Source organism: Phragmites australis, chromosome 22 (genome assembly GCF_958298935.1).
Source record: "Phragmites australis chromosome 22, lpPhrAust1.1, whole genome shotgun sequence".
NCBI classification, from domain to species: domain Eukaryota; kingdom Viridiplantae; phylum Streptophyta; class Magnoliopsida; order Poales; family Poaceae; genus Phragmites; species Phragmites australis.
This window is the reverse complement of record NC_084942.1, coordinates 789,806-814,822: the sequence shown is the minus strand read 5'-3', so window position 1 is coordinate 814,822 and position 25,017 is coordinate 789,806. Positions and strand designations below refer to the sequence as shown.

General features: G+C 42.3%; 2 protein-coding genes across 3 annotated transcripts; both read left to right on the top strand.

Moving 5' to 3' along the window:
• The first annotated feature begins 2,912 nt into the window (after positions 1 to 2,912).
• On the top strand, positions 2,913 to 11,954 carry LOC133904707 (uncharacterized). The gene is made up of 9 exons (XM_062346196.1): positions 2,913 to 3,710; positions 5,205 to 5,390; positions 5,855 to 5,947; positions 7,216 to 7,398; positions 7,516 to 7,618; positions 7,706 to 7,891; positions 8,705 to 9,810; positions 10,123 to 10,607; positions 11,321 to 11,954. Exons 1-9 carry the CDS (start codon positions 3,495 to 3,497, stop codon positions 11,376 to 11,378), a joined length of 2,616 nt encoding a protein of 871 aa, XP_062202180.1. The 5' UTR covers positions 2,913 to 3,494; the 3' UTR covers positions 11,379 to 11,954.
• Positions 11,955 to 18,310: 6,356 nt separating this feature from the next.
• LOC133904811 (probable serine/threonine-protein kinase WNK8) lies at positions 18,311 to 24,255 on the top strand. Of its 2 annotated transcripts, none has more exons than XM_062346373.1 (5): positions 18,311 to 18,718; positions 18,948 to 19,435; positions 22,138 to 23,122; positions 23,192 to 23,491; positions 23,620 to 24,255. In XM_062346373.1, the coding sequence occupies exons 2-5, from the start codon at positions 19,337 to 19,339 to the stop codon at positions 24,090 to 24,092; spliced, it is 1,857 nt and encodes a 618-aa protein (XP_062202357.1). In that variant the 5' UTR covers positions 18,311 to 18,718; positions 18,948 to 19,336; the 3' UTR covers positions 24,093 to 24,255. The 2 variants fall into 2 exon arrangements, with proteins under 2 accessions (XP_062202357.1, XP_062202359.1); XM_062346375.1 differs by having other exon boundaries at positions 18,311 to 18,984; positions 19,067 to 19,435.
• Positions 24,256 to 25,017: the final 762 nt, after the last annotated feature.

The window sequence follows — 25,017 nt, the reverse complement described above, 5'->3', positions numbered from 1 at the left end:
GGTACTAAATTCTGCTTGATTCTTCACCAAATACATGGTGAGTAGATTGTGAGTAGAACATCATCTTTTGACTGGAATAGGTCCCGGAATTTAATCATGTAGTACCTGAACCAAAGAAAAAATCATTGTGATGAGAAAACATGTCGACGAAAAGCACAAGTGCACAACATGCCGAGTTAACATTTTTCAAGTTAGCATTAGCAATCTGAAACAGCATTGAACCAACAAAAATTTGACTGAGTCAGTCGCCTGAGACACAATTGAAACCATGACCCATGACCCAGGAAACTTCAACTAGCTCAGTTAAATTTCAAGTTAACTTCAGCTAGTTCAGTCGCCTGAAACACAGCTGAAAACATGACCCAGGAAAAAACAAAAGCAAATAAGGGCAAAAAAATTGACTGAGGTTTTCTGAATAATGTGCTAGCTACATGTTCTTGTCAAATTGAACCAACTATTGACATCCTAAGATCTTGTCCCAATCATTACATGTCATTCGGGTCCCAACTATTGAGAGTGCGCTTACGATGTTAGCCTTACGATCAGGGAGGATGTTGGTGTTTGATCTTGGCTCCATCATGGACGATCAGAGGTCGAGTCCTAAGGAATAGCCTATTCCTCATGTACACACCCTGATCGGGGGCGCCCAACACGTTGGTTGCGGTCCCATCCCATATAGTATCATATAAATAGATGAGAGGAGGGGTCGGTGGGAGAACGATCAAGTCACAAAGTCAGTCACCTCTCCCATACCTAAACCCTAACTGATCCTTAAGGGTGTTTTTAAAGGGGTGAAGACCACTTTTGCTTCATCCATGACTACGTGTCGGCGATCAGCTACATCAAGCCAAAGCCTCTTCACCACGCCGGCGACCACTACAAGTCTACAATCGTGACCACATCACCATCACCGATGTGATCTGCATCAACGTGCTGCATGGCATCACCTTCACCAACAAGTATGTCTATGCCAACGTGATCATGTACTTCACCCTCATCTTATGGCATCACCGAACACAGGTACACACCTTAGCTTCCGCATTTAGGGTGTTTGATCTTATGACTAGCAAGTATGATGGTTAAGTGAAGAATTAAGCCTAACACAGCTTCGTCCTCCACTTGCTTTGTTTTCACTGCCAGATACTTCCCTATCATATCAGCTACATCTCCATTTTGCTTGCTCTTTTGATGACCTTTCCCCTTATATCTCTTGGGGCTACATGCTCGTTATCTCTTGTCTTAGTAGTCCTTTTGCCTCTCATGGTAGTAGTAGCATAGCTTGGATCTAGTTGATGCACTATGCTCACCTCATCATCATCATTATCATATATGTCCACAAAATTGTCATTCTCAACAGGTAGTGCCTCATCATCATTGACTTGTATGACACTAGATTGTGTTTGTGGTTGCTCAATAGAGATGAAATTCAAAGTGCCCTCAGCAGTATGGCTTGCACCAAAAAGTTAAGTTTCATTGATATAGTCTTTAGCTAAATGGAACATGTTTGACTAGTTACAAAGTTAAAGTTTCAATAATAATTTACATTTGTTCCATCACCTCCCTCCTACAACAATTAGTATTTATTTTCTAACCCAAATAATTTAACTAAACAAGGCAAGAAAATTATTTCAAGCATGAAAAAATAAAATCAGCATGAATAAAAGATCATTTGACCTATATGTTTAATTACCACTCCCTATTCAAACCTATCCTAAAAAAACATAACAGGAAAAAAAATAAACATAGCACTGACCATCTAAGATGTCCAAACAGAACTGAAAAAAGGAAAATTTTCTATAAACCACATATTTCTAAATTGAAATTCCAAATTTCTAAATTTGAAACCTTGGTGCACACAACCAATGGATAATTTAATAACTATAGCCATATGGAGTAGTAATTACAAGTTATTTCTCAACTGGTAATTGCATCCCTAATCCACTCCTAATCCAGTGCATGAGCAACCAAAGCCAAACATCTCGGCTAGTGATTATTCATGATAAAAACAAATTGAAAACAAGAACGTATCTGCATAATAAGCAATCACATAGCACCATTCACCACTCTGCAATCACAAGAAGGTGGTCATCACTCACCATACTTGCTTGAATACTGGCATTAACAAGCCAGTATGTCTTATTTTTGGATGGTTTTTAGTATTAAGTTTTCACGGACGACACTATCTGTTGAGATAAAAAATATGCTCCGAACATAATATGTCTAGAAACTCTTATAATAAGAAGATTCAAATTTAGAGACGAGCTGAGAGCCAAAGGAGAGAGTCGAGTTGGTGTAACGGGGAAAATCTCCCGTCCCCACTGCCCGTATAGGGCTCAGTTTATAGAGTAAATGGGTAGAGGAAAGTAACACTTTGCCTCTAGATATTATATTAATATTATGTAAATATGAAAGTATTGTGATTTTTTCACCTTTTAAATATGATACGGTAAACCGAGATATTATAATTACGTAGGTCTAAATATTTAGAGACCAGAGAGGAAAATTGCTTTGAATTCTTCCTTTGTGGACAGTGGTGAAAGCTTCTTTTTTAGAGAGGTATACAACAACCTACTCATATATTATACTTATATCCCACGTACATGTATACGTACGCATCTTAAATCTTAAACACACACTAAGTGCGTAGTATCCGGAAATAATGGGGATCAAATTCCCCGGTGAGCACCCGGCGCCGGCCAAAAGGCTCGAACGCGTGCGGGTTCACGCACGCCAGGCGTCTTACCACCCGAGCAAATGCTCCGGTCTCGTGGTGAAGGCATCTATGTGTGGTCGAATCAACACTTCCAACTGTCCATGCCCATGGCAATCAAAGTTTTCCTTGTTGAATCGATGATGCAAGCTCGGTGACAACAAAACACATTATTTTAGAAACTAAACTAATGTGCAAACCCAACATTGCAAGAGGCAAAGATAGTGAGGCCGCCGAATTGACGCCGAAAAAAAAGAAAGCGGAAAGGAAATCGTGCCTTCAAGCCTCCTCCTCTTCTTCCTCCTCCTGCGCAGATTGGGCGCAGCAAACCAAATCCGTGAAACAGAAAGTCGCTCGCAGACATCTCTCATCGTCGTCATCATCGTCTATCCGTCTGACTATCTCTCTCTTCATCGCAGAGGGGGGGGGAGAGAGAGAGAGAGTGGAGACAAGGAAGAAAGCGAAGCAACCGAGCAGAACGAGAGGAAAAAAACTGACCTTTTTCACATTAAAATCCCTCGCTCCCTAATCCTGCACCCCGCCCGTCCCTGACTCCCTGTTCCCTCCCCTCGCCGGCGGCGTCCAGATCGCGACTCCTCCCACGCCTCCATCCTCGCTGATCGCCTCCGCCCACCCTTCCGAGGGAGGCCACGCCCCAGCGTACGGTCCTTGGGGGTGTCGCCGTTTCCGGCGGTTCCTGCATCGCCGCAAGTGGCCTCCTTTAGTGGTTGCTTGACGCTTCAGGGGAAGCCGTTCTCGTGCGGGGCTTCGGGCTCCGACGCCCATGGTGGACATCGATGAGTGCTCGCCGGTGCTCGAGCCCGAGTCCGTACCGGCACACCTGGGCCCCTCCTCGATCTCCCCGGACGCTTGGCGGCGCTTCGAGGGCGCCACGCTCGCTGTGGTGAACAAGATCCAGCCTACCGTCTCCTCCGAGCGCCTACGCGCCGCCGTCATCGACTACGTCCAGCGCCTCTTCAGGTTCCACGCCGGCTGCCAGGTTTCGTTCCACGCTACAATTCTTAGTCTTCTGTAGCTTAATGACTCGTCTTTTATGCATCAATGACATCATAACGCCTTGGTGTTTGAATGAATATTTGTTGTGCCATGAGCTATCGCATTACTCAGATCATGCCAATGGCTGTTTGGGATGTTTTAGGAGGCATCCTTAGAGTCTCAGTGCCATTGTTCATACTTTAGGTCATGAAATTGAAGTTAAGATAACATGCTGGGTTCCTGATGCTGAGTTGGTAGTTACCATGCTTGCAATTTCATTTCGCTGTACTGTAATGGCTGCCATGTGATTTTCCTAACCCTAGCAATTTCGGCGAAACTGATATACAAGTTCTTGTATTTGAAATCCTTGCCCTTTGTTGCTGGGGGAAGTGTTTATCGGGGAGAGTAAAATCATATTGATTTGCTTTGTCGGTTGCGCACCTGAGTCTCCACGTTATATGGGGGAGTGTCTTTAGTGGAAGCGTGAATTGGCTATTCGCACGTGTTTGGGTGCCACATTGAACACAGTTAAATTGTTGATCGTGGATGGGAGGGCTGGGATACCGTGTACCTCTGTGTCTGTTTCCGTGACGTGGCCCTCCATACGTTGCTTGTATTATCCGAGAAGGAATAGGCGAATAGCTGCATATTTGTTATTGCCCCAGTCAAGGCTGTCAGTACATCTTGAATTCAACTGGAAGTGATCTGTTACGATTTAACTGTAGGATTGAATCATAGAATATAAGATCCTACCTGATTCTATCTAAGATACATTATTTAAAATTTACTATGTATTTCAACAATTATACATTTCATAAATTTTACTTCCAAAGCATGTAAAGTTGTAGTCCAAATGAATGACTAATTGTTGTCTATACAAGTAAATATATGTATGAATCAGTAATAGGTGTAACTTTGCAACTGAAAGGACATTTGCAAATAATTATTAGTAATTAGTTACTAGGATTGATAGAATCAGGTCGGGTTGTATGTTAATTGTCATGATGATTCTACCAAATTTATGCTAGAATCGTAGAAATGTGAAGATCATACCAAATTAAGATCCTAGCTAGGAGCAAATCGGTCAATAAATCTAGGATCGTATGATGTAAGACTTTAAGACCTGAATTGAGTTCCTGTCAACCTTGGCTGTGGTTATTGAGGTTGTTTTCTATTATTGTTCATACAAGCGGAACACATGAGATCTGACAAACATGTGTCGCAACTTGAGATAAATTGACTACAATGCATAGAGGGATAAGTTTAATTATTTAATGAATTGAGTAAATCACTAAAGTACGTTTCTTGTTGGCTTCTGCTAGATGGTATTTCACATGTACAACGTTTAACTAATACTGGCACTTTTGTACATGCACGTGAGTGAGTTATCACTGTTCTACCAAGGTCTGTGCTGCTCCGATGATGTCTCAGTGCTATGTTAATGCCACATCAGTGGGAAAGAACTACAAACTTAACAGTTTATGTTTGTAAAACATAGGTCTTTCCATTTGGATCTGTTCCATTGAAAACGTATCTTCCTGATGGAGATATCGACTTAACTGCATTTGGCTCTGCGGTTTCTGATGAGAATCTAGCAAATGAAGTACATGCTATTCTAGAATCAGAAGAGCAGAGGAAAGATTGTGAATTTGAAGTCAAGGATGTCCAGTATATTAATGCTGAGGTATTTCAGTTGACCATATTGCTCTTTGTTTTGAATATGCATCCAATTTGATTATTGAGGTCAAGGACGTTCAATATATCATTTTTTGAGATTTTTCACTTCATTGGAGGTGTTTGTTTTGTTTGTGCACCACTTGTCTTATTAACCTACTTTTATTTCCTGCATTCTGCTTATCATTGCTCATTTGTGTACATTATGTAAAATCAGGGAATACCGTTTCTGTGATTAATTTCTTTGAATGCAACTTGGTCCATCTTGCCTATGACATCAGTGGAACATATGAATATACCAATATTTCATTGAGAAGTGGCCAACAGTAAAAAGAAAATGTATATAGTGATCAAATTTGCTTCCCACAACATTTTGTATTGCTTCTTTTGCCTGGACGGCTAGGGACAAATTTTGGGCGTAGCTGAGCATGCTACATATATTGTTATCCAATGATAAATCTTCCTTGATGGCAGGTCAAACTGGTGAAATGCCTGGTGCAAAATATTGTTGTAGACATCTCATTTAATCAGATTGGTGGACTCTGTACGCTTTGTTTTCTTGAGAAGGTAATATTTAAAAAGTTGCCATAAATATGGAGTTTCCTGGTTCTTTTCATTGCCTTTCCTTAAATCCCAGGTCTGATACTCTTAACACAACAACAAAAACAAAAACAAAAACAAAGCCTTTTAGTTCCAAACAAGTTAGGGTAGACTGGAGATGAAACCCAACAAGACCCAATAAAGAAGGATGAAAAAAGGAAATAAAAAGGTATTAGTAATAGTAATAAAGGTAAAAGGAGGCCGATAGCCTAAGTCATGGTTCTAGCATGTGGATTGCTAACTTCCACATGCACCTATCCATGGATAGTTTTTTTTTGGAATATTCCATTCCTTCAAGACTCTTTTTACAGACTCCTCCCACATTAGGTTTAGTCGACCCCTTCCTCTCTTTACATTATCGGCATGCCCTAGTATTCCGCTATGCACCGGTGCCTCTGGAAGCATCCGTTGGGTATGTCCAAACCATCTCAACTGATGTTGGACAAGCTTTTGTTCAATTGGTGTCACCCCTAACTACCATGTATATCATCGTTTCGGACCCGATTCTTTCTTGTATGACCACAAATTCATCGCAACATATGTATCTCTGCTACACTTAATTATTGGACATGTTGCCTTTTAGTAGGCTAACATTCTATCAATACAACATCACGGGTCGAATCGCCGTCCTATAGAACTTACCTTATAACTTTTGTCTTTTGTGGCACCCTCTTGTCACAGAAGATGTCAGAAGCTTGGCGCCATTTCATCCATCCGGCTTTGATTCTATGACTAACATCTTCATCGATATCATCATCCCTTTGCAACATCTATCCCAAATATCAAAAGGTATATTTCTTGGGCACCACCTGTCCTTCAAAGCTAACAAATCCCTCCTCATGCCTAGTAGCACTGAAATCGCACCTCATATACTTTGGTTTTAGTTCCAAGTCTAAAACCTTTTGATTCTAAAGTCGGTCTCCACAACTTTAATTTCCTATTAACCCCTGCCCTACTCTTGCCAACTAGCACCACATCGTCAGAAAGAGCATACACCAATGGATATCTCCTTGTATGTCCCTTGTGACCTCATCCATCACCAAAGCAAATAAACAAGGGCTCAAAACTGCAAATAAACAAGGGCTCAAAGCTGATCCTTGGTACTCTTAACATGATTAAAAAATATTTGTTTGCTTGTCTTCCTACTTGAGGCAGGACTTAAGAGGATGACTTCCTCTTTTGGAGTTTCTTATGTCAGATTGCACTTAGCATATTCATAACCATTTTATTTGTAGGTTGATAAAAAATTTGGAAAAAATCACCTCTTCAAGAGAAGCATAATGCTGATTAAAGACTGGTGTTATTATGAAAGCCGCATTCTTGGTGCTCACCATGGTTTAATTTCTACCTATGCATTGGAGACATTAGTGCTATACATTTTCCATATCTTCCACAAGTCTCTGGATGGTCCATTAGCTGTAAGTTATGGCTTAATTTTTTCTGCTGCATTTATAAGTTTTTTCCGCACCTTCTTATCTATGTTCTTTAAGATACATACCTTCTTATCAGTGAGATAACTATCTGCCCTTCTGCAGGTCCTCTATAGGTTTCTTGACTATTATAGCAAATTTGATTGGGATAATAAGGGGATCAGCTTGTTTGGTCCATTTTCCTTATCTTCATTACCTGAGCTAGTTAGTAAGTGAATGCACTCTTAATTGTGCAGTATGTTCTGGCTATTTATGATTGAAATTATTGGTCATTGACATGGCCTTTGTTGCACAGCTGACCCACCAGATACTCATGATGATGGTTTTCTTCCACGGGAGGAGTTTCTCAAAGAATGTGCAGAGACTTTTAGTGTTCCCCCTAGAAACTCTGAGAAATATGCTCGAGTATTCCCTCGAAAATTTCTAAATATAGTTGATCCACTGAAGCAGAGTAACAATCTTGGACGCAGTGTCAACAAAGGTTTGTTTTTCTGCCTCTAGATCATGAATCATGATAGTATGGATTAATAGAGTATTAATGAGTTTGTGCCACACATATTAAATTAATTGATAAGATTCTTAACTTGATAGTTCCAACCTTAAAGTTCTATATGAACCCATTCGCATCTCCTAAGGACCTAAACTGCTAGTCAAGGAAAAATTCCTGCTTCATTTGTTTTTGTCAAGTTTGAATACTTCTGTGTCGTTTCGGACGATCGAAATCGAGCAGCTAAACTTTTGAACTTTTTTGTTCATGCAAAAGTGACAATGTTTCATTGATGATTTGCGGTTTTATGACCTGTCTCTTATCCAATCCTTCCGCCTATGTCATCACACCATCTGTTCACCAAATGCTGTAATGCGTGATTGCAATGGACTGCCTCATACAGAGTTGTACTGTTTGACATGCACTTATTCATTTTTGCAGCTTTTATATCCACTTTTTCCAAATCTACCGTTGTCAGACTAATGTTACTTGGACCGTCTTGCTTACTTGCACACATACGCAATGCTATGTGCGATGTGCCTAAGCACCAATCTTCATCATCTTTGGCACCATTCTGCACTACCTTACTACCAGATGCTGCTGCCATCTCACTGGCCTGATCATGGATAATGATATCATTAAATTGTTGTTAGTTCATGGAAATTTATTCTTTTCATTTGATCTACAGGAATCGCTTCTTTGTGGTACTCAGCTGTTATGTGCATTAAGCTTTTGAATTACTGTTTATTTTGTCCTTATTTAAGGTACTTAAAACAGTCTGGCTTAATTGCACTGTTCCATGTGCAGGAAACTTTTACCGAATACGCAGTGCATTTGATTTTGGTGCTCGTAAGCTTGGAAAGATTCTTCAAGTGCCTGCCTGTTCTACTGTCAATGAAGTGAATCAGTTTTTCAGGAACACATTAAAGAGAAACCGCACCGGGTTAAGGCCAGATGTTTTAGTGAGCTCTTCTGATGATGGTCTAATGATTGATCATGTTACCAATGATTCTGTGTCACGGGACTTAGATGTGGAAAGAGTCAACAAGGGAAGTTCACCTTTATACAGCAATTCCTGTGGTGATCTGTCTAATCAGTTTAGTAACATCAACATTTCAGGCTCCAATGACCATGGATCGAAAAAGCAAAAAGAATGCAACTATATGGCTGAACACAAGGAGATAAGTTGTGTTTCCGGTCGGTTGCTAGATAGTGATGCCACAAGTCATATAACTACTGATTCAGTAAGTATGAGGAATGGTGGTGACTCCTTTGAAGCTTCACTAACAGCTAGTGAAACATGTACCTTGCCATCTAGGAGACCTTACTGTGCCCCACATCACTTTTACCAATCAGAAAATGGTAAGAAGGCTAATGTTAGAGACGACACAAACCCATCACACAATGGGATGTCAACAAAGCGGTTTACTAGCAGATCTCAACACTCTTTTGAAGATGCTAAGTATCGCAATGAATTTTCAGAAAGTTCCTCACCACTGTTTGGGCACAATGCTTACTCTTCTGCTGGCTTAGTTGATGGTCTGACCACATCTAATTCAATTTTTACATCTGAGAATTCTCAACCTAGCAGTACCACCAATGACATTGTGTCAGATCTCACTGGAGATTTTGATACAAATGTCAATAATCTTCGGTATGCGCAAGGGTGCCAGCAAGATAATCTAACAAATCAGTTTTATTATCAAATGCCTGCACCACCACCTACACAATATCAGAACACTCGCCCATCAAATGGTCATGGCAGAAAAAATCCATATGGATATGGTGGTACGAATGGAGCAGTCCCTGGTCTTCCTTATTCACCCAGCTATTTTGTGTTGAGGCCGTTTTATCACACAGATGAGCATATGGTTATGAGGGCTCGTGGAACAGGCACCTACTTTCCTGACCCAGTATGTTCCTTCCTTGCATGTTCCTCTTATGCAACAACTTTTAGCAACATTTTTGCATAAGCTGCATCTGGCATTTCTGCATATGTTCTTTTTTTTCCATTCCACATACGTGAATGCTTGGAGCAACTATTCTTATCGTGTTATTGGAGTTACTATTCTTGTATATGCAATAATCTAGAAATGTCCCCATTATGCTTATGTTTTTACTGCAGAATTGCATTACTTTTGCTAGGTTAGGCATCAAATTTGTATTTTTTGGATTGCTTTGTCTTGTGTTCTTGCTAATTTTGTCTGCCTTGTTGGATATTGTAGAATATGCGCAAGGACAGGCCACCCGCTGGACGTGGGGAGAGAGGAAAGAATCATTTCCATCCGAATAATTATCAAAAGTTCCACCACTCTGGCAGAACGGATATGCCTGCAGATATGATACCTTCGGAGGAATTTCGGCACGAGCTACCATTACAGATATATGTTCCTGGCGCAAATGATCATGGAATACCATCTCCATTGAATATACCAATACCATCTCCATCGTCCCAGTCTCCAAGGGATCCATTGAAGGTTCCAGCACATTCTCCATCTTCCCAGGTTCGAAGGGATACTTTTCATGGCAATGGTTTTATGCACCCACAAGACAGTAAACTTGAGTTTGGGACCTTGGGGACATTGCCTTTAGAAGTTACCCCAAAAGGCCATGCTAGCAGATCAGATTCTGCTTCTAACAATCAAGCTTCTGGACCTGTGAGCCCCATGTCTGCAGCAAAAAACACTGGAACAGGCTCTAACCGAATGAGGTAAGTATGATGCGTTATTCTAGTTGACAACAAAAATATCAACTATTTGATGGGAAGGACATGTAATTAATGGATGTTTCCATGTTACAACAAGAGACAAATTTAAGCTCTTTACTAGGCTGGTGTTTCTGCAAAATCATTGAGATGGTCATGTGATGTTCACAGTTGAGCATCAATATATAGAGTAAATTACACCATATTTCCTAAACTTTCGTGGATGTGTTACTTAGGTCCTTGGTCTTGACAACTGCGCATGAATAACCCCTAAACTTGTATAGTTGAGCCAGTGGAGGTCCAGTCCTTAATTGGTAACTACAAGTAATGTGACAGGCAATCTAAATCGCCATTGACCACGTGATTATCATGTAAATCAACAGAGAATTGGTATCCTTGAATGTGGATGAGGTTTTTCAGATGTGTTTGGACAATTTATACTAGCTTACCATTAATTTGACTGATGTATATGCATTTATACAATTTGGGGATGTGCAATTATCAAATCCATGGATCTAAGTTGTAAGACCAACTTTGTATTTACTGTGAAACATAGCATGACAACCATCCATGTTTCACGGTTGGACCTAACCATGAAAGCATGCTAGTTCAGCTTGAAAATGCGCTTCTTTTCCATCATATCACCACATTCACTTTGTAGCTTTTCCACTCAGTTTTCAGTGTTTACAATGCCTGACCCCACACTTTACAATTTACAGGAATGGTCAGCCATACCGTCTCAAGGACAGTGAAGACTTCCCGCCACTATCCAGTTGATGATGATTCACTGTGCATGATAGGCAACTCTGGCTAAGAGAAAATACTAATAAATGGTGTGCACTCAGCGCAGCAATGGCACCGAATTGCTTTGCAAAAGTAGACACTATTTTGTACAGCCTATCATTTCCTAGTTCTCCAGTTGTCAGACTCACCATGTCGCTGCAATGCAGCCTGTGCTTCTATAACTGAAACTTCATACCTGCATTCCGCTAAAAAAAACCCGAGAAGAACAAGAAAAGGAAGAAAGAAAGAAGGAAGGATGCTGAGACTTCATGACATGTAGATGCTTCTTTAGGGGAAAAGTCCCCTTATTTTATAGATTATGGCGGTCCCTCGAGGGGGAATATATGCTAGTTGTTTCGATCTCATCGGGATCATTGGAGAGGTGGAGCTGCTGGGGAGCTCTCGATGTCCATGTGTAATGAGAATAGTGCTTTAGCCCCTGTTTGTGTTTGGAGGGAGGTCTTGTGTTGAAAGGCCCCATGGTTTGAAATAGCTTTAGCTGCTTGAGGAAATGGTTAGATACAGATCATCTGTTAATTTTGGTGTCGTAATAGAAGCATTTTTCTGCTAGATTTACAGCTTGAATAGAATGAACTGCGGATGGAGCTTAAGTGCAAGTGCATGAGTCTAGCTTCCTTGACGTGTACCATTGCTCGCCAAGCGTTCTCGCATCTTATGGTTGTCCGAGGGTGACGCTAACACAAGGTTTTTCCAACTACAGGAGCGCCACTGCAGACACAAGAACTACATTGAGTCTGCAAGTTCACGGCCTAACATTGGTGAACGAGGATGACAAGGCAGTTGCAGTGTTTAACTACTTCAATGAGGTCTTTGGCTCTTACGAGGGGAGGTCGCTGACACTTGACTTGCAATCTCTGGACATCCCATACCTAAACCTCATTTAGGGTTGCGACTTTTGCACTGAAAAAGCGATTGAGCCCGCTTTTGAAGGTTTGAAAGTCCTTGATGTCAACTAGAGGGTGGTGAATAGTTGTTTCTGAAATTTAAAACTCTGCAGCGGATCAGACAGTGTCCGGAGACTTCGGCTCAATTCGGATTTCGAGTTCACTCAGATTATCCAGACTATACAGGAACTCAAAATTAAAGTAAATTCAAGTAAATCTAATGTACTCTACGAGTTACCACTGTCTCTATAAGATGGATAAGTTTCTTTCAACAATAATCCTGCACTCAAATACTCGCAAGCAATAATATTGAGGCAAATCCCTAAATAACAATTTGAACGAGTAAATTGCAAGAAATTAAATTGAGACAATTTGTTCCTAAAGTTCGGCCACCTCACAAAGAAGTTCTTATGTCTCCGTTGAGGAGCTCACAAAGAGTCGGATCTTTTTCAACCCTATCCTCACCTAAGCGATCACAAAAATCGAGCTAGTGTTCTTACTCCACCGTCTAGAAGCATAAAGCTTCAAGAGAAAAGAACGCAAATCGTAGCTTAATAAGAACTCAAAATGCTCAAAGATTTTCTTGTTGCTCTCTTGCTCCAAATCTCACTCCTCAAAACTAACTCTCAAATCTTTATAAAGATCAAGCACTAGAGGGGTTTGGGAGGGCTATTGAATGCTCTAGAGAGTGTTTATTCACTGGTGGTTCAGCAGCCATAAATGAAAGGGGGTGAAGAGGTACTTATACCCTTCCCCCAAAAACTAACTGTTATTGTGCTATTCAGACAGACTCGGAGTATCCGGGTTCACCTGGAGACTCCGGGTAACACAGAAACTCACGCACCTAACTTGTCAGAACTAGCCGTTACACTGACCCAGAGTATCTGGGTTCACCCGGAGACTCCGGGTAACACTTTGAGAAAAACCGGATAGAACACTAGTTCGGAGGATACCCGGAAGGTCTGGAAGCATCAGGGCCCGGAGACTCCGGCTAAAACACCCTTGGCTAACCGAGAATCTTTCTCGGAGTCTCATTCGGAGACTCCGGGACACTAACAACATCCAGAGTATTCGAACTAACCTGAAGACTTCGGGTTCAGGCTTTAAAGCGAGACCGAGACTCTCTCTCGGAGTCTCACTCGGAGACTCCGTAACACTTGCACAGTCCGGAGTATCCGGCTAACCCGGAGACTCCGGGCTCAGAATTAAAGCCAAACCAAGAGCTTTCTCGGAGTCTCACTCAGAGACTCCAGGGCACCTAACAGAATCCAGAGTTTCCGGACCAACCCGGAGACTCCAGGCTAAGACAACTCTGCCCTTTTCCCGGTGTTCGTGAGTGATGGTGTCTCTCAAAATTTAGTTTTCACAAAATACTTTGAGCACTGAGACACTAGCAAGACTACAAAAAGTATCCCTCTTTATAGTACGACATTCCTAAACTCAAATTCAAAATTAAAATGAATTGAACCCTATGAGTTTCTTCATGCTGCTTCTCCTTTCTTTTTGAGGGACATCAACTTCTTTTAACCTTTTTCAATGGGACTAAAACCTGTTTATAAACTCGATAAACCAATTAGTTCCTTAATCATTTATCATCAATTAGCCAAAACCCACAAGGGGCCTAGATGCACTTTCAAGGTCGACATTGCGAAAGCCTTTGACACCATTTCTTAGGTGTTCCTCTTCGACATGCTCTGACACCTCGATTTCTCGTGTTGATGGATCAATTGGATTGCTATTCTACTATCCACCTAAAGTACTAGAATCCTTCTTAATGGTCGACCTGGCCAGTGGATTTTTCATGCAAGGGGACTCCGCTAGGGTGACCCTTTGTCACCGATGTTGTTCGTCCTTGTGATGAAAGCCCTGGATGCTTTAATTTTAAAAGCTAATAGGCTTATATTGTTCAACGATCTACAGGTGGCCGGGATCAAGAGTAGAGCTTCGCTTTATGTTGATGACTTGGTGATCTTCCTCTCGCCGCGCATGCATGACCTGGTGCTCATCAGGGCCATCCTTGATGCATTCGCGACGGCATCAGGCCTCACACCAATTTGAACAAATGTTAGTTATCGCCAATTCAATGCTAGGAGGAGGATATCATGACTGCAAACAGTCTTTTCTCCTGCTAGGTCACCACGTTTCTGGTTAAGTATCTTGGAATCCCTTTAGCGTTGACAAAGCTATGGAAATGTGACATCTAGCCACTCGTGGACACCGTAGCTGACAGGCTGCCAACATGGAAATCGGGCATGCTCACCATAACTGGTCACGTTGTGCTCACCAAGGTGACTCTTACGACGATTCCTATCTACATATCCATCGCAACTTGCCTACCGTCATGGGTGCTTGAAGCTATTGACAAGCTCCGGCGTGTGTTCCTTTGGAGCGGCATGGACATGGTGTCCGGTGGCCACTGCCTGGTGTCCTGGCCGCGTGTTTGCCGATCGATGTCGCTTGGTGGTTTGGGGCTACTCAACCTCTCGTTTTTAGGCTTTGCACTCCGCCTCCGTTGGGAATGGTTGTGCTGAGTGAACGATATGAGGAATTGGGTTTCCCTGCCATCCAGAACTGAATGCATCGTTCATGCAATGTTCGATGCATCTTTCTTGGTCGAAATTGGCAATGGCTCCATAGCCTTTTTCTGGATGAATAGATTGTTGTCTGGTTCTTCTATCCAACAAATGGCGCCTAATCTGTTCCAAGTTGTGGGTAAATGCACCTCGCGTACACGCCTGGTGGCCGACGCCTTGTGCAATCAGCAGCGGTTGTGGGACATCAAAGGATCCCTGATGATGGTTGTTGTGATAGAGTACCTCCAGGCCTGGGACGCCGTAGAACACGTCCAATTGTCTGATGCTCCGGACAGGTTCATCTAGAAATGGTCGACTGATCAGTGGTACTCATCATCTTCAACATATAGAGCTTTCTTCCATGGATAGATGGAGCTTCCAGGGGCCAAACAACTTTGGAAGACGACTGCAAAATGCAAGTTTTTCTTTTGGTTGGCGCTCTTTGGCCGCTACTAGACGAATGATCGACCATAGAGGCACAACTTGAGGAATGGAGGCCCTTGCTCCCTATGTCTCTAGGCGTCGAAAACCATCCAACACCTGATTCTCGGCTACGTTTACAGTCCGCAGGCTGACATGGACCTTGTGGAATAGTGGCTCCTGAATAGCAAGTGGCTCCCTAAGGAAACTAGGCACAAATTTGATTCCCTCTTTGTTCTTGGCAGCTGGTGCATCTGGAAGGAACGAAATCAACGAGTTTTCAATCATACGGCGAACTTGCCAGGTGTCCTGAGCAGGGCAATCATGGACGAGGGGCACTGCTAGGTGTGAGCCGGGAACATGCGCTTGCTGAAGCTCTTGCAGGTTTAGCTTTTGTGTTTGTTTTGTCCTTGTTGGTCGTTCTTCTTCCTACATGTAATCGCTAAACGTTTTCCTTAGTCACGCCATCGGGCACTGATGCGAAGATAAGGTCGCTTGTACATGTTTCTGCTTCGCTTATTCCTCTTAATGAACAAACGCGCTAAGGCACGTTCTCGAAAAACAAATGTGCATATACAAAAATCAAAGTGCAGTCCACCATAGTTTAACACGGTCTTTTTTGTGTCGATTTCGAGATGAGCTTCTGGATAGAATATCTAAATATACATGTCAAAATGCGAATGGACGGATCTGAATCCTATTTTGACCCAAGACTGACAAGTTGGGACAAGGTCTAAAGATACGTTCAACTACTGCAAAAATTAGGCTAACAGCTAGAGATGGAACCGGGTCAAACAGTAGTGGATATTAATCATCTCGTATCGTAACCCACATTCCGGATGCGAACAAGAATAATATGGATTATACGCAATCCACGGACTCAAGTCTGATGCACGTTGGACTTGAACCTAGGATTAAAGAAAACATGGTATGAATTGTTGTATAATGTGCTAGAGAATTATTTATCACAAGTAACAACATAAAAATAGTTACACGTATCAAATTTCATGAATTCATATCGTAGTGAGTCGATGGCTGAGAAATTATATTGCACGTTAAAGGATATTATTTCATATTCATTTTGATGTTATCATATTCCCATTTTACTAATTTATTGTGTATTTTCGAACATCTTGTTGGCTTATGAATATGGAACGGATTATGAATATGGAACGGATATTGCTCATCCTGTATAATGACCTATATCTTATAGAATTTCCATGTGCAATATGGAATATGTCTAGTGCTGATTAGATTTAAAAAACAAATCCCATGTGGAATTTTCTTTGCATATGTCATTGAATCGAGTGAATATTATCTATCATTTTTTCACCCCTACTAGCAACCAATAATTCTGTTTCTTTATTTTCATACGATATGAAGCAAACAAATGAATTATTCCTACAAAATATTGTGCCCATAGATCGAAGTCACAATAACGTGTTGAATTACACTTCAATTATGTTAATTTTTATAATTTTGTTTGGATTGCTGGGATGTATGGATGTTTACATCTACAATAGGTTTGGTACCTCAGTTATTGCAATCAATCTTAAGAAAATTTTAGATTAGGTTAGGTTGCTCTTAGGTGGGTCTGTCTGTCCTTCAGGAGCTGGAGGGGCAGAATAAATAGATGGATTGATTCATGCAATATTGCTAATTTTGTCCTCGCGGAAGGGAAAAAAGAAAACAATGTCCAATTTGGATCAGTGAAAAAAAACTGTGGCACATATGGCATCTATTCAAGTTCTCTCCTATATTTACCTTTTCGGCAGTAGAGTAATCAACATAGAAAAAAGAGTGAAAACCCCAGTTTTGCACCCCCCCCCCCCCATTTCATGAAAGTTGATGTTGATGTTGATGTTTACTATGAATACTTCGCTCACAAGTCCAAATGAACAATGGACTCTTACGTCAACCATCCTGGAAAATTTGTGATGCATCTATCTCTACGGGTCATTTTCCTCTTCTCCCAATTGCACCAAGATTGCATAATAAAATGTTTATATTGCACCGTTGACTTTGCGCTAAATTTGCCGCAGCATTCTGCTAGTGGATAATACTTTTTGATCTTTAGATTGGATCTTTCTGAATTATTGAGGGACAAGCAATGTTTTGTGTGGGCATAGCGATTGGTCATATGCTGGGGCCCAAATTCATTTTGCGGTTCCAAGCCAATCTTGAAGTTGTGGTTAGTATCTAGTTGCCAATTGAGCTTTTGTCAGAGTCATGACATCTCTCAAGTTTATTCTCCTCTCGTGGCTGCAACGTAAAGATCAGAGCACCCATGCTTTAGTAAATAACTGTACTTTTAATCTTTGATAGAGGGAGTACAGACACTGATACCACCATATTAGAAGCAGCTATATATTCAGATTTGCTAGATCTCAGTCCAAAATAAAAATCATGCATGTGTTTTGCTATATATTCAGGATTAGCCTGTGTTTAGAGAAGAAATAAACAAGATTACGTGCAACAAACATTACACGTATACCAGTTTGAAGATGATTACTCATTACTGATAACTAGTTAATTAGGTCGCAATCATAGGAGAACCGTGTTGAGGATTGAGCCGATGGTGGTGCTAGTGCTACTACTACCCCACAACGGATGTTGGACATGGAAATAACTCATGAGGATTTGAACCATGAATAAAAAGAAGGGAAAATTAATCATTTTCCTGAATATATATGCTACATTTTTCAGTCTAGCATCAATAATGTCACAATAAAATGGAGCTATACAATGCCTAAATGGTATGAAGTGTGAACACAATCAACTTTAATGATATTCAGGAGTGTAGACTTTTATTGATCATCAAGATTATTAGAAGCATGAGACTTGAAAGTGTAGAAGTTTTACTAATAATCTTTCTTAAACGAAAATAAAGCATTAAAAGAGTATGCCAGTGATTCCAACAGAAATAAGCAAAGTCAACTAAGAATCATGTAGACAGTGTGTAGTTCGAGAGTAGGACATATGCATTTTATTACTCCTAGTTGGTTTGGCTTCTCTTCCGAAGCTCTCTCCATCTCCTCTACATATTTCAACTCCGAAGCACCTGCATCCTTCCCTCTGAAAGCAAAGCAAATCAGACAGTCTGCACAGACATCCAAACGGCTCTAGCTCTCGCTATTCTGTTGCAGCCATCTTCTGTTATTCTGTGCCCACGCACAAAGAGGTCAAGCTCTGCCGGCCATTTCTTCCACAAAAATTCCTGCAGAAGAGTCCACAGATGATGCTTTCCATGCATAGATTTTTCAAGTTCAGATCGGTAGCTGCCTTCCTCCTCTCCTTTTAAGTGCAATAGAATGAACTATCAAGATCTGATCAGCACAACCTGAGAGAAACAAGGGTGATATGATAGGTACATAGTCCGCACTAGAGCTCTCTATCTTCATTTCTTTTTCAGGTGACAGCAAGGGTGATATGATCGGTACATACATATATTCTCTCCTCCAGTAATTATCGATCCGTCGTTTATTCCTTCATTTCTTCCTCTCTGCGTATATCAAGCGTGCCGTCTTGTCACAGTTCACAGTCAAAAGCTAGGGACATTCTGGCATATATAGCATAATTGGTGCGCAATTAACGTGATCCATCGTCACCGATGGATAAGAATAGAATTCCACTTTAATTTGCACCTCATCTCCTCTCCTCTGCAGGCATCCTGTTCTAGCTATCACTCAACGGATCAAATCTGTCAGTTACTCCTACCCTGTGCGGCCTGTGTGCGTATTGTCGCTGCCGCATATACTTGTCTCTAATTCCTTGTCAGCGTCAGATGAGTGCACGGCCCTGCTGCTTCGACGCTGCGCGCCACACGGGGGCTGCCTCCGCCTCCGCCTCCTGGGCGTCCATGTCCATGGCGCCGTGGATCGTCGTCGACTGCTCCAGGCTCAGCTGGCTCCTCTTCCGCGTCTTCACCTTCGACAACCACGACGGCGGCAAGCCAACGATGGCATCGATCTCCTGATTATTTTGCTTCCATATAGCTAGTCTCTTTCTTCTGTTTGGTGCAACCAAGTAAAGCCCCGCCCGCGCGCTCTCGAGCATGTGGTGCAGCAGCCGGCGGCCGGAGATCAGGCCGGCGGTGATGGGGGACAGCAGCAACGGATACGTCGAGACCGACCCCACCGGTCGCTATGGCCGGGTAAGTGCTGCTGCACACACCTCATTCTTGATTTCTGTGCTCCTTCTAATTGCTTATATATAATTATATATCAAGCTATATATATAGCTTATTCTTACACTTGAAATTTGGAGAATCAAGCATATATGCTTTGATTGATTGGGATTGAAAAACAGTCATCTCTTTCACAGTATTAGGATCGTTTGCTCGATTTCCTTGATCGGAGGTAAGGTAACTGATGGGGTTCATGATTAGGGTCAGAATTTCCCATCCTAATCATGCATGCATGTTTGCTGTACTTTCCAATATAATCGCTGTACGTCCTAGCTAGCTCTGATGTTCCTGGTAGCTTCCATCATATGCTGACAAATTAACAATAATTAAGCTTAATTATTGGGTCCATATTCTTAAGCATTCTAAGGATCATGATGCACACATCGGAGCTACCTCTAAAACAGGACACAATTATTGTCCCCTTTTATTTTCTTTCCTTGCCAATTTGGCTTTTCCTGGCTAGGGGCGGCTGCACTCCACTCCACATCTTGTTTTTTCTTTGATATATGCACATTAGCTAGCTAGGCCAACTTACTTTTTTTTCTTCGCTGAAAAAAATAAATAAACACTGTTTTTTTGTTGTGCAAGATTTTTTTTGTAATATTTATGTAGGTGTATTTTGTACTAAATCCTGCCCATGGAAAAAAATTTGGATTGTTGTGCAAGATTTTTTTTGTAATATTTATGTAGGTGTATATTTGTACTAAATCCTGCCCATGGAAAAAAAATTTCGGATTTAAAAAAAAATTGGCAGGGGGGGGGACCTGTAAGACCGAATATCAAAAAAATTCGGTCAATTTTGGTTCGAAATTGTTCAAAAATTTGGACAAAAATGATTAAAATCAATGAATTTATTAAAATTTCAATAATTTCGGCCGGTTTTGACCGGTAACACCAAATACCGAGGTGACCGGTAGGACCGAAATTCGGCCATTTTTTTTTTCCATGATCCTGCCTATGCACTAAAATAATTGGTTGGCAAAGTTTTCCCAAAATCACAGAATTGAGCTGCAAGATGTTTACGACGACAAGTTTAATTTTCAACATGAAAGGTGGAATTAATCATCAACATATGCATGTCCAACATAATATTTTTAAACATTTTTAGATCAGGATTTGTACCTGCTTTAAAAATCTGTTGCTCAGGTGGTTTTACAGATGGCATCTTATATATGAACAATACTAAACAATTTTTGTACAGGAATATAATATCAATATTCTATGCTTGGTCAACTTTTGGATCATTAATTTCATATGGTGAGAGTCTGATTGTGATTTCACTTCCAATCAGAAAAAAGAGGGCTAGCTTTTTATTCTATGCTTGGTCAACTTTTGGATCATTAATTTCATATGGTGAGAGTCTGATTGTGATTTCACTTCCAATCAGAAAAAAGAGAGCTAGCTTTATCCAATAGTCGGAATTGGTGCTTGATTTGTATTTGAACTTTCCCGAGTCGTTTTTTGCTGATGAACCGGTGAGGGTTTGTCCATGTGTCAAGATGCCAATAATAAGATGCTTTGAAATTAATAAGCTTCAAAAGGATATGCCATGTCATATCCAAATATTGGTGGTTCACCTTTTCTTCTAATGGGGTGGGATCAAGTAGCAGTCACTTCTGTTCATCTTTTCACTAGTTTCTACAGGGGTTATAATTGTAAGGGAAAAATGCAACCCCTCCAAAGTCACTTGGATTTTGACTTTCCTCCCCAAAAGTTATTTTGTTGCAAAAAACCCCCTAAAGGTTTGGTTTTGTTGCAAAAACACCCCCAAAAATTCAAAAATATTTAAAAAATAACAAAAAATTCTACAAAAACTAGAGACAATTCTAAGACCTTTTGTGAATTTTGTTTTCAAAAATAATATCCTTTGCATCATATTTCATGGAGAGGAAGTTTGAAAAAAAAAGAAAAACATACAACTCATTTATTAATTCGAGTTAAATGCATAGTTAATTATTTACTAATCCAAAAATCATGAAACCAATTTTTTAGTCTTCTTACATGATCCTCTATCTTCTAAAAATACATGAAATCTTGAAATAATTATTGTAATGTTCAGGATTGAGTAAATGTGTTACAAATAGATTAATTCATAACTAATCCATAACACCCCCAAAATTAGTGAAACCACTTTTATTAGTTTACTTAAATAATTATTTGTGTAGGAAAAATAATGGTAGACATGAAAAAGTTAAAATAATATGAGTTAATAAATGAGCTGCACATTTTTCTATTTTTCCAAACTTACTCTCCATGAAATATGATGCAAAGGATATTATTTTTGAAAAAAAAAAATCACAGAAGGTCTTAGAATTGTCTCTAGTTTTTTTAGAATTTTTTGTGATTTTTTTAAATTTTTGGGAGATTTTTTCAACAAAGTCAAATTTTTGAAGGTTTTTTTTGCAACAAAATAACTTCTGGAGGAGGTGTCAAAAGCCAAGCGACTTTTGGGTGTTTGCATTTTTCCCTAATTATAATGTTTTAAAATCAAAGAAGAATGTCATTTAGTTTCAAAATAATATCATGTTTCCTTCAGAAAGCTCACAAATATAATTTGACGATTATGAGCTCACAAGCATGTACTGTATAATCCATTTAATTTGCCTAAAAAAAGCATGTATAATCCATATATATGTTGCTTGCTAATTTGAAATCTTTTGTGTTGGCAGTTCGACGAGCTGCTGGGCAAAGGAGCAATGAAGTCGGTGTACCGGGGTTTCGACGAGGAGCGCGGCGTGGAGGTTGCATGGAACCAAGCGAGCCTCCGCGACGTGCTGCGGACGCCGGACGCGGTGCAGCGCATCTACTCGGAGGTGCAGCTGCTGAGCACGCTCCGCCACGACGCCATCATCGTCTTCCACGCCTCCTGGGTGGACGTCCCCCGCCGCACCTTCAACTTCATCACCGAGCTCTTCTCCTCCGGCACCCTCCGCTCGTACCGCCTCCGGTACCCGCGCGTGAGCCTCCGCGCCGTCCGCTCGTGGGCGCGCCAGATCCTGCGGGGGCTCGCCTACCTCCACGCCCACGACCCGCCCGTCATCCACCGCGACCTCAAGTGCGACAACCTCTTCGTCAACGGCCACCAGGGACAGGTCAAGATCGGCGACCTCGGCCTCGCCGCCGTCCTCCGCGAGGCGGGGCAGGCCGCGCACAGCGTCATCGGCACGCCCGAGTTCATGGCCCCCGAGATGTACGACGAGGAGTACAACGAGCTCGTGGACGTCTACTCCTTCGGCATGTGCATGCTCGAGATGCTCACCACCGAGTACCCCTACAGCGAGTGCTCCAACCCCGCGCAGATCTACAAGAAGGTCACCGCCGGCAAGCTACCCGATGCATTTTACCGGGTGGACGACCACGAGACCCGACAGTTCATCGGCAGGTGCCTTGTCGCCTCCTCCAAGCGGCCGTCCGCGGCGGAGCTCTTGCTGGACCCTTTCCTTGTCGACGATCATGCCACGTCGCCTTGTGCCACGATGCCACTGCCAGCTGCTCCCTTCACCTGCAGTGATATAGCCGAACCATCGTCGTCGTCGGATGATCAGGACGTGGAGGAGGCAGAGCTGCCGGCAAGGACTGACATGACCATCACCGGCAAGCTGAACAGCGAGGAGGACACCATCTTCCTCAAAGTACAGATCGCCGATGAGACAGGTACGAACATTGATGTTTCATGATCGTATCGTGTCACTTCAATCACTTGATTTCTGATGCATGACGCAGGGCATGCTCGGAACATCTACTTCCCGTTCGACATGGTGGGCGACACGGCCACGGAGGTGGCGAATGAGATGGTGAAGGAGCTGGACATCACCGACCGGGACCCCTCGGAGATCGCGGCCATGATCGAGCAGGAGATCGGCAGGCTGCTGCCCGCCGGCAGAGAGCAGCACGAGTACACGTACGCGCACGATGACGACGACGAAAACGAGGAGCAGCCTCCTCCATTCTACTACCTCTCCTCTTCTCCCACCTCCTCCTCGGGGGGTTTCTCTGGCCCACACGGCGGTGGCTGGTCCAAAGGTAACCGTATGCATGCTTGCTGGAAAAAAAAAATCTATACAATGGTGCTATAACATCTCCTCCTTCGACACCATCTGGATGGCCTTGACACATGCACATTTTTTTTGGAAAAACTTTATTTGGTGTAGATCACTGCTACTACGCTTTAAGCGACGACGATGACATGAGCTCCATGCACTCCGGCAAGTACTCTGCTACGCATTACGACACCCCAGCAGGTCAGGAAGAAGACGGACATGTTGGGACCAAGACGAAGACCACAAGATTCAGCCCAGCAGGAGAGATCAGCAGCAGCAGAAGCCCAAGGAGAGCAGATACGCTGGCGCAGCAGCTGCAGCGGCAGTGCAGCGTGTCGCCGCACGAGGGCCGGCCGCGGCGGCGCGGCGATGAGCGTCGCGGGAGGATGACTCGGAACCGGTCGATGGTGGACATGCGGAGCCAGCTGCTGCACCGGACGCTGGTGGAGGAGCTCAACCGTCGGCTCTTCTTCAACACCGTCGGCGCAGTCGAGAACATCGGATTCCGCCACTGCTCGCCGTCGTCAACGCGTGAACGCGGCAGGAGATGCAAAGACGATAAGCAGCAGTACTACATGCTTTGAGCAATCCGAATTCTCTTGTAATATATAGGAGTAACATCTATGCATGCTTGGCACAGATTGAAGAAGGTTCTTCTTCCCTTCTGCCATGTTTTAGCAATGAGTTTTCTTGTAAAAAATCTCAGACTATTTTTCTCATCGTTAGTTGAATAATTGAATTTGCATCGATCGCAGTTTCTTGTGTTCTGATCCGGTTGCATTCGGCATTCATGGCATGCACGCGTCTCCTGATCCATCGGTCGGCGTGGACCCCTCCCACCGCCGCGGCGGACGGAGAGGGGGGCAAGTGTCGTCGGAAGTCAACGGTCAAAATCATCGAGCCTCCTCTTCCCCGCTGCTTGATCCAAGAACACTCCATGCTTGCCTAAATTGTCTTTTTTTTTGTTTGGCCCTATAAACTAACTGCGTACTACGGTATTGCAATTCGTGCGCATACTACAAGTATTTGTTATAAAGAGAAGAAAATTGAATTCATTGCAGCCTCCGAGAGGGGAAATATATACGCATGCATTTCGCTGTATATAAATTGGAACTTCAATTCATTTAGCTGTATATATACATACATACATTCTATCCGGCCAAACAAAGATAGAATGAAAAAACATAAAACAATGGACGTGCCATTTCAACAAAAAGAAGAAGAAGAAGAACAACAAGAAGAAGAAGAAGAAGAAGATGATGATGATGATTTGAATCTCTGCTCAGCTTGGAGTAGGTGTTAATGGCGTTAATTGGTGCGTTTGCTGGGGGCTGACGGCGGTGCCTTCCCTCGGGGTTTCTTGTTCAGCAACCAGAGTTTGCCGTACCTGTCCGCCAACTCCGCCTCCCTCGACGGCACCGGCACTGGCACTGGCACGGCTGCACCTGCTTCGGTGGGGAGAGCCAACATTATCATGTCAGCGGCCTTGACACCGCCATTGTTGTTGAG

Bases quoted from the DNA above. Each gene is read 5' to 3' on its own strand.
- LOC133904707 (XM_062346196.1), top strand. From the start codon at position 3,495: ATGGTGGACATCGATGAGTGCTCGCCGGTGCTCGAGCCCGAGTCCGTA. The intron at 7,399-7,515 runs GTAAGTTATGGC...GCCCTTCTGCAG, and splicing joins CTCTGGATGGTCCATTAGCT to GTCCTCTATAGGTTTCTTGA. The intron at 7,892-8,704 runs GTTTGTTTTTCT...TTCCATGTGCAG, and splicing joins TGGACGCAGTGTCAACAAAG to GAAACTTTTACCGAATACGC.
- LOC133904811 (XM_062346373.1), top strand. From the start codon at position 19,337: ATGTGGTGCAGCAGCCGGCGGCCGGAGATCAGGCCGGCGGTGATGGGG. The intron at 19,436-22,137 runs GTAAGTGCTGCT...TTGTGTTGGCAG, and splicing joins CCACCGGTCGCTATGGCCGG to TTCGACGAGCTGCTGGGCAA. The intron at 23,492-23,619 runs GTAACCGTATGC...TATTTGGTGTAG, and splicing joins CGGCGGTGGCTGGTCCAAAG to ATCACTGCTACTACGCTTTA.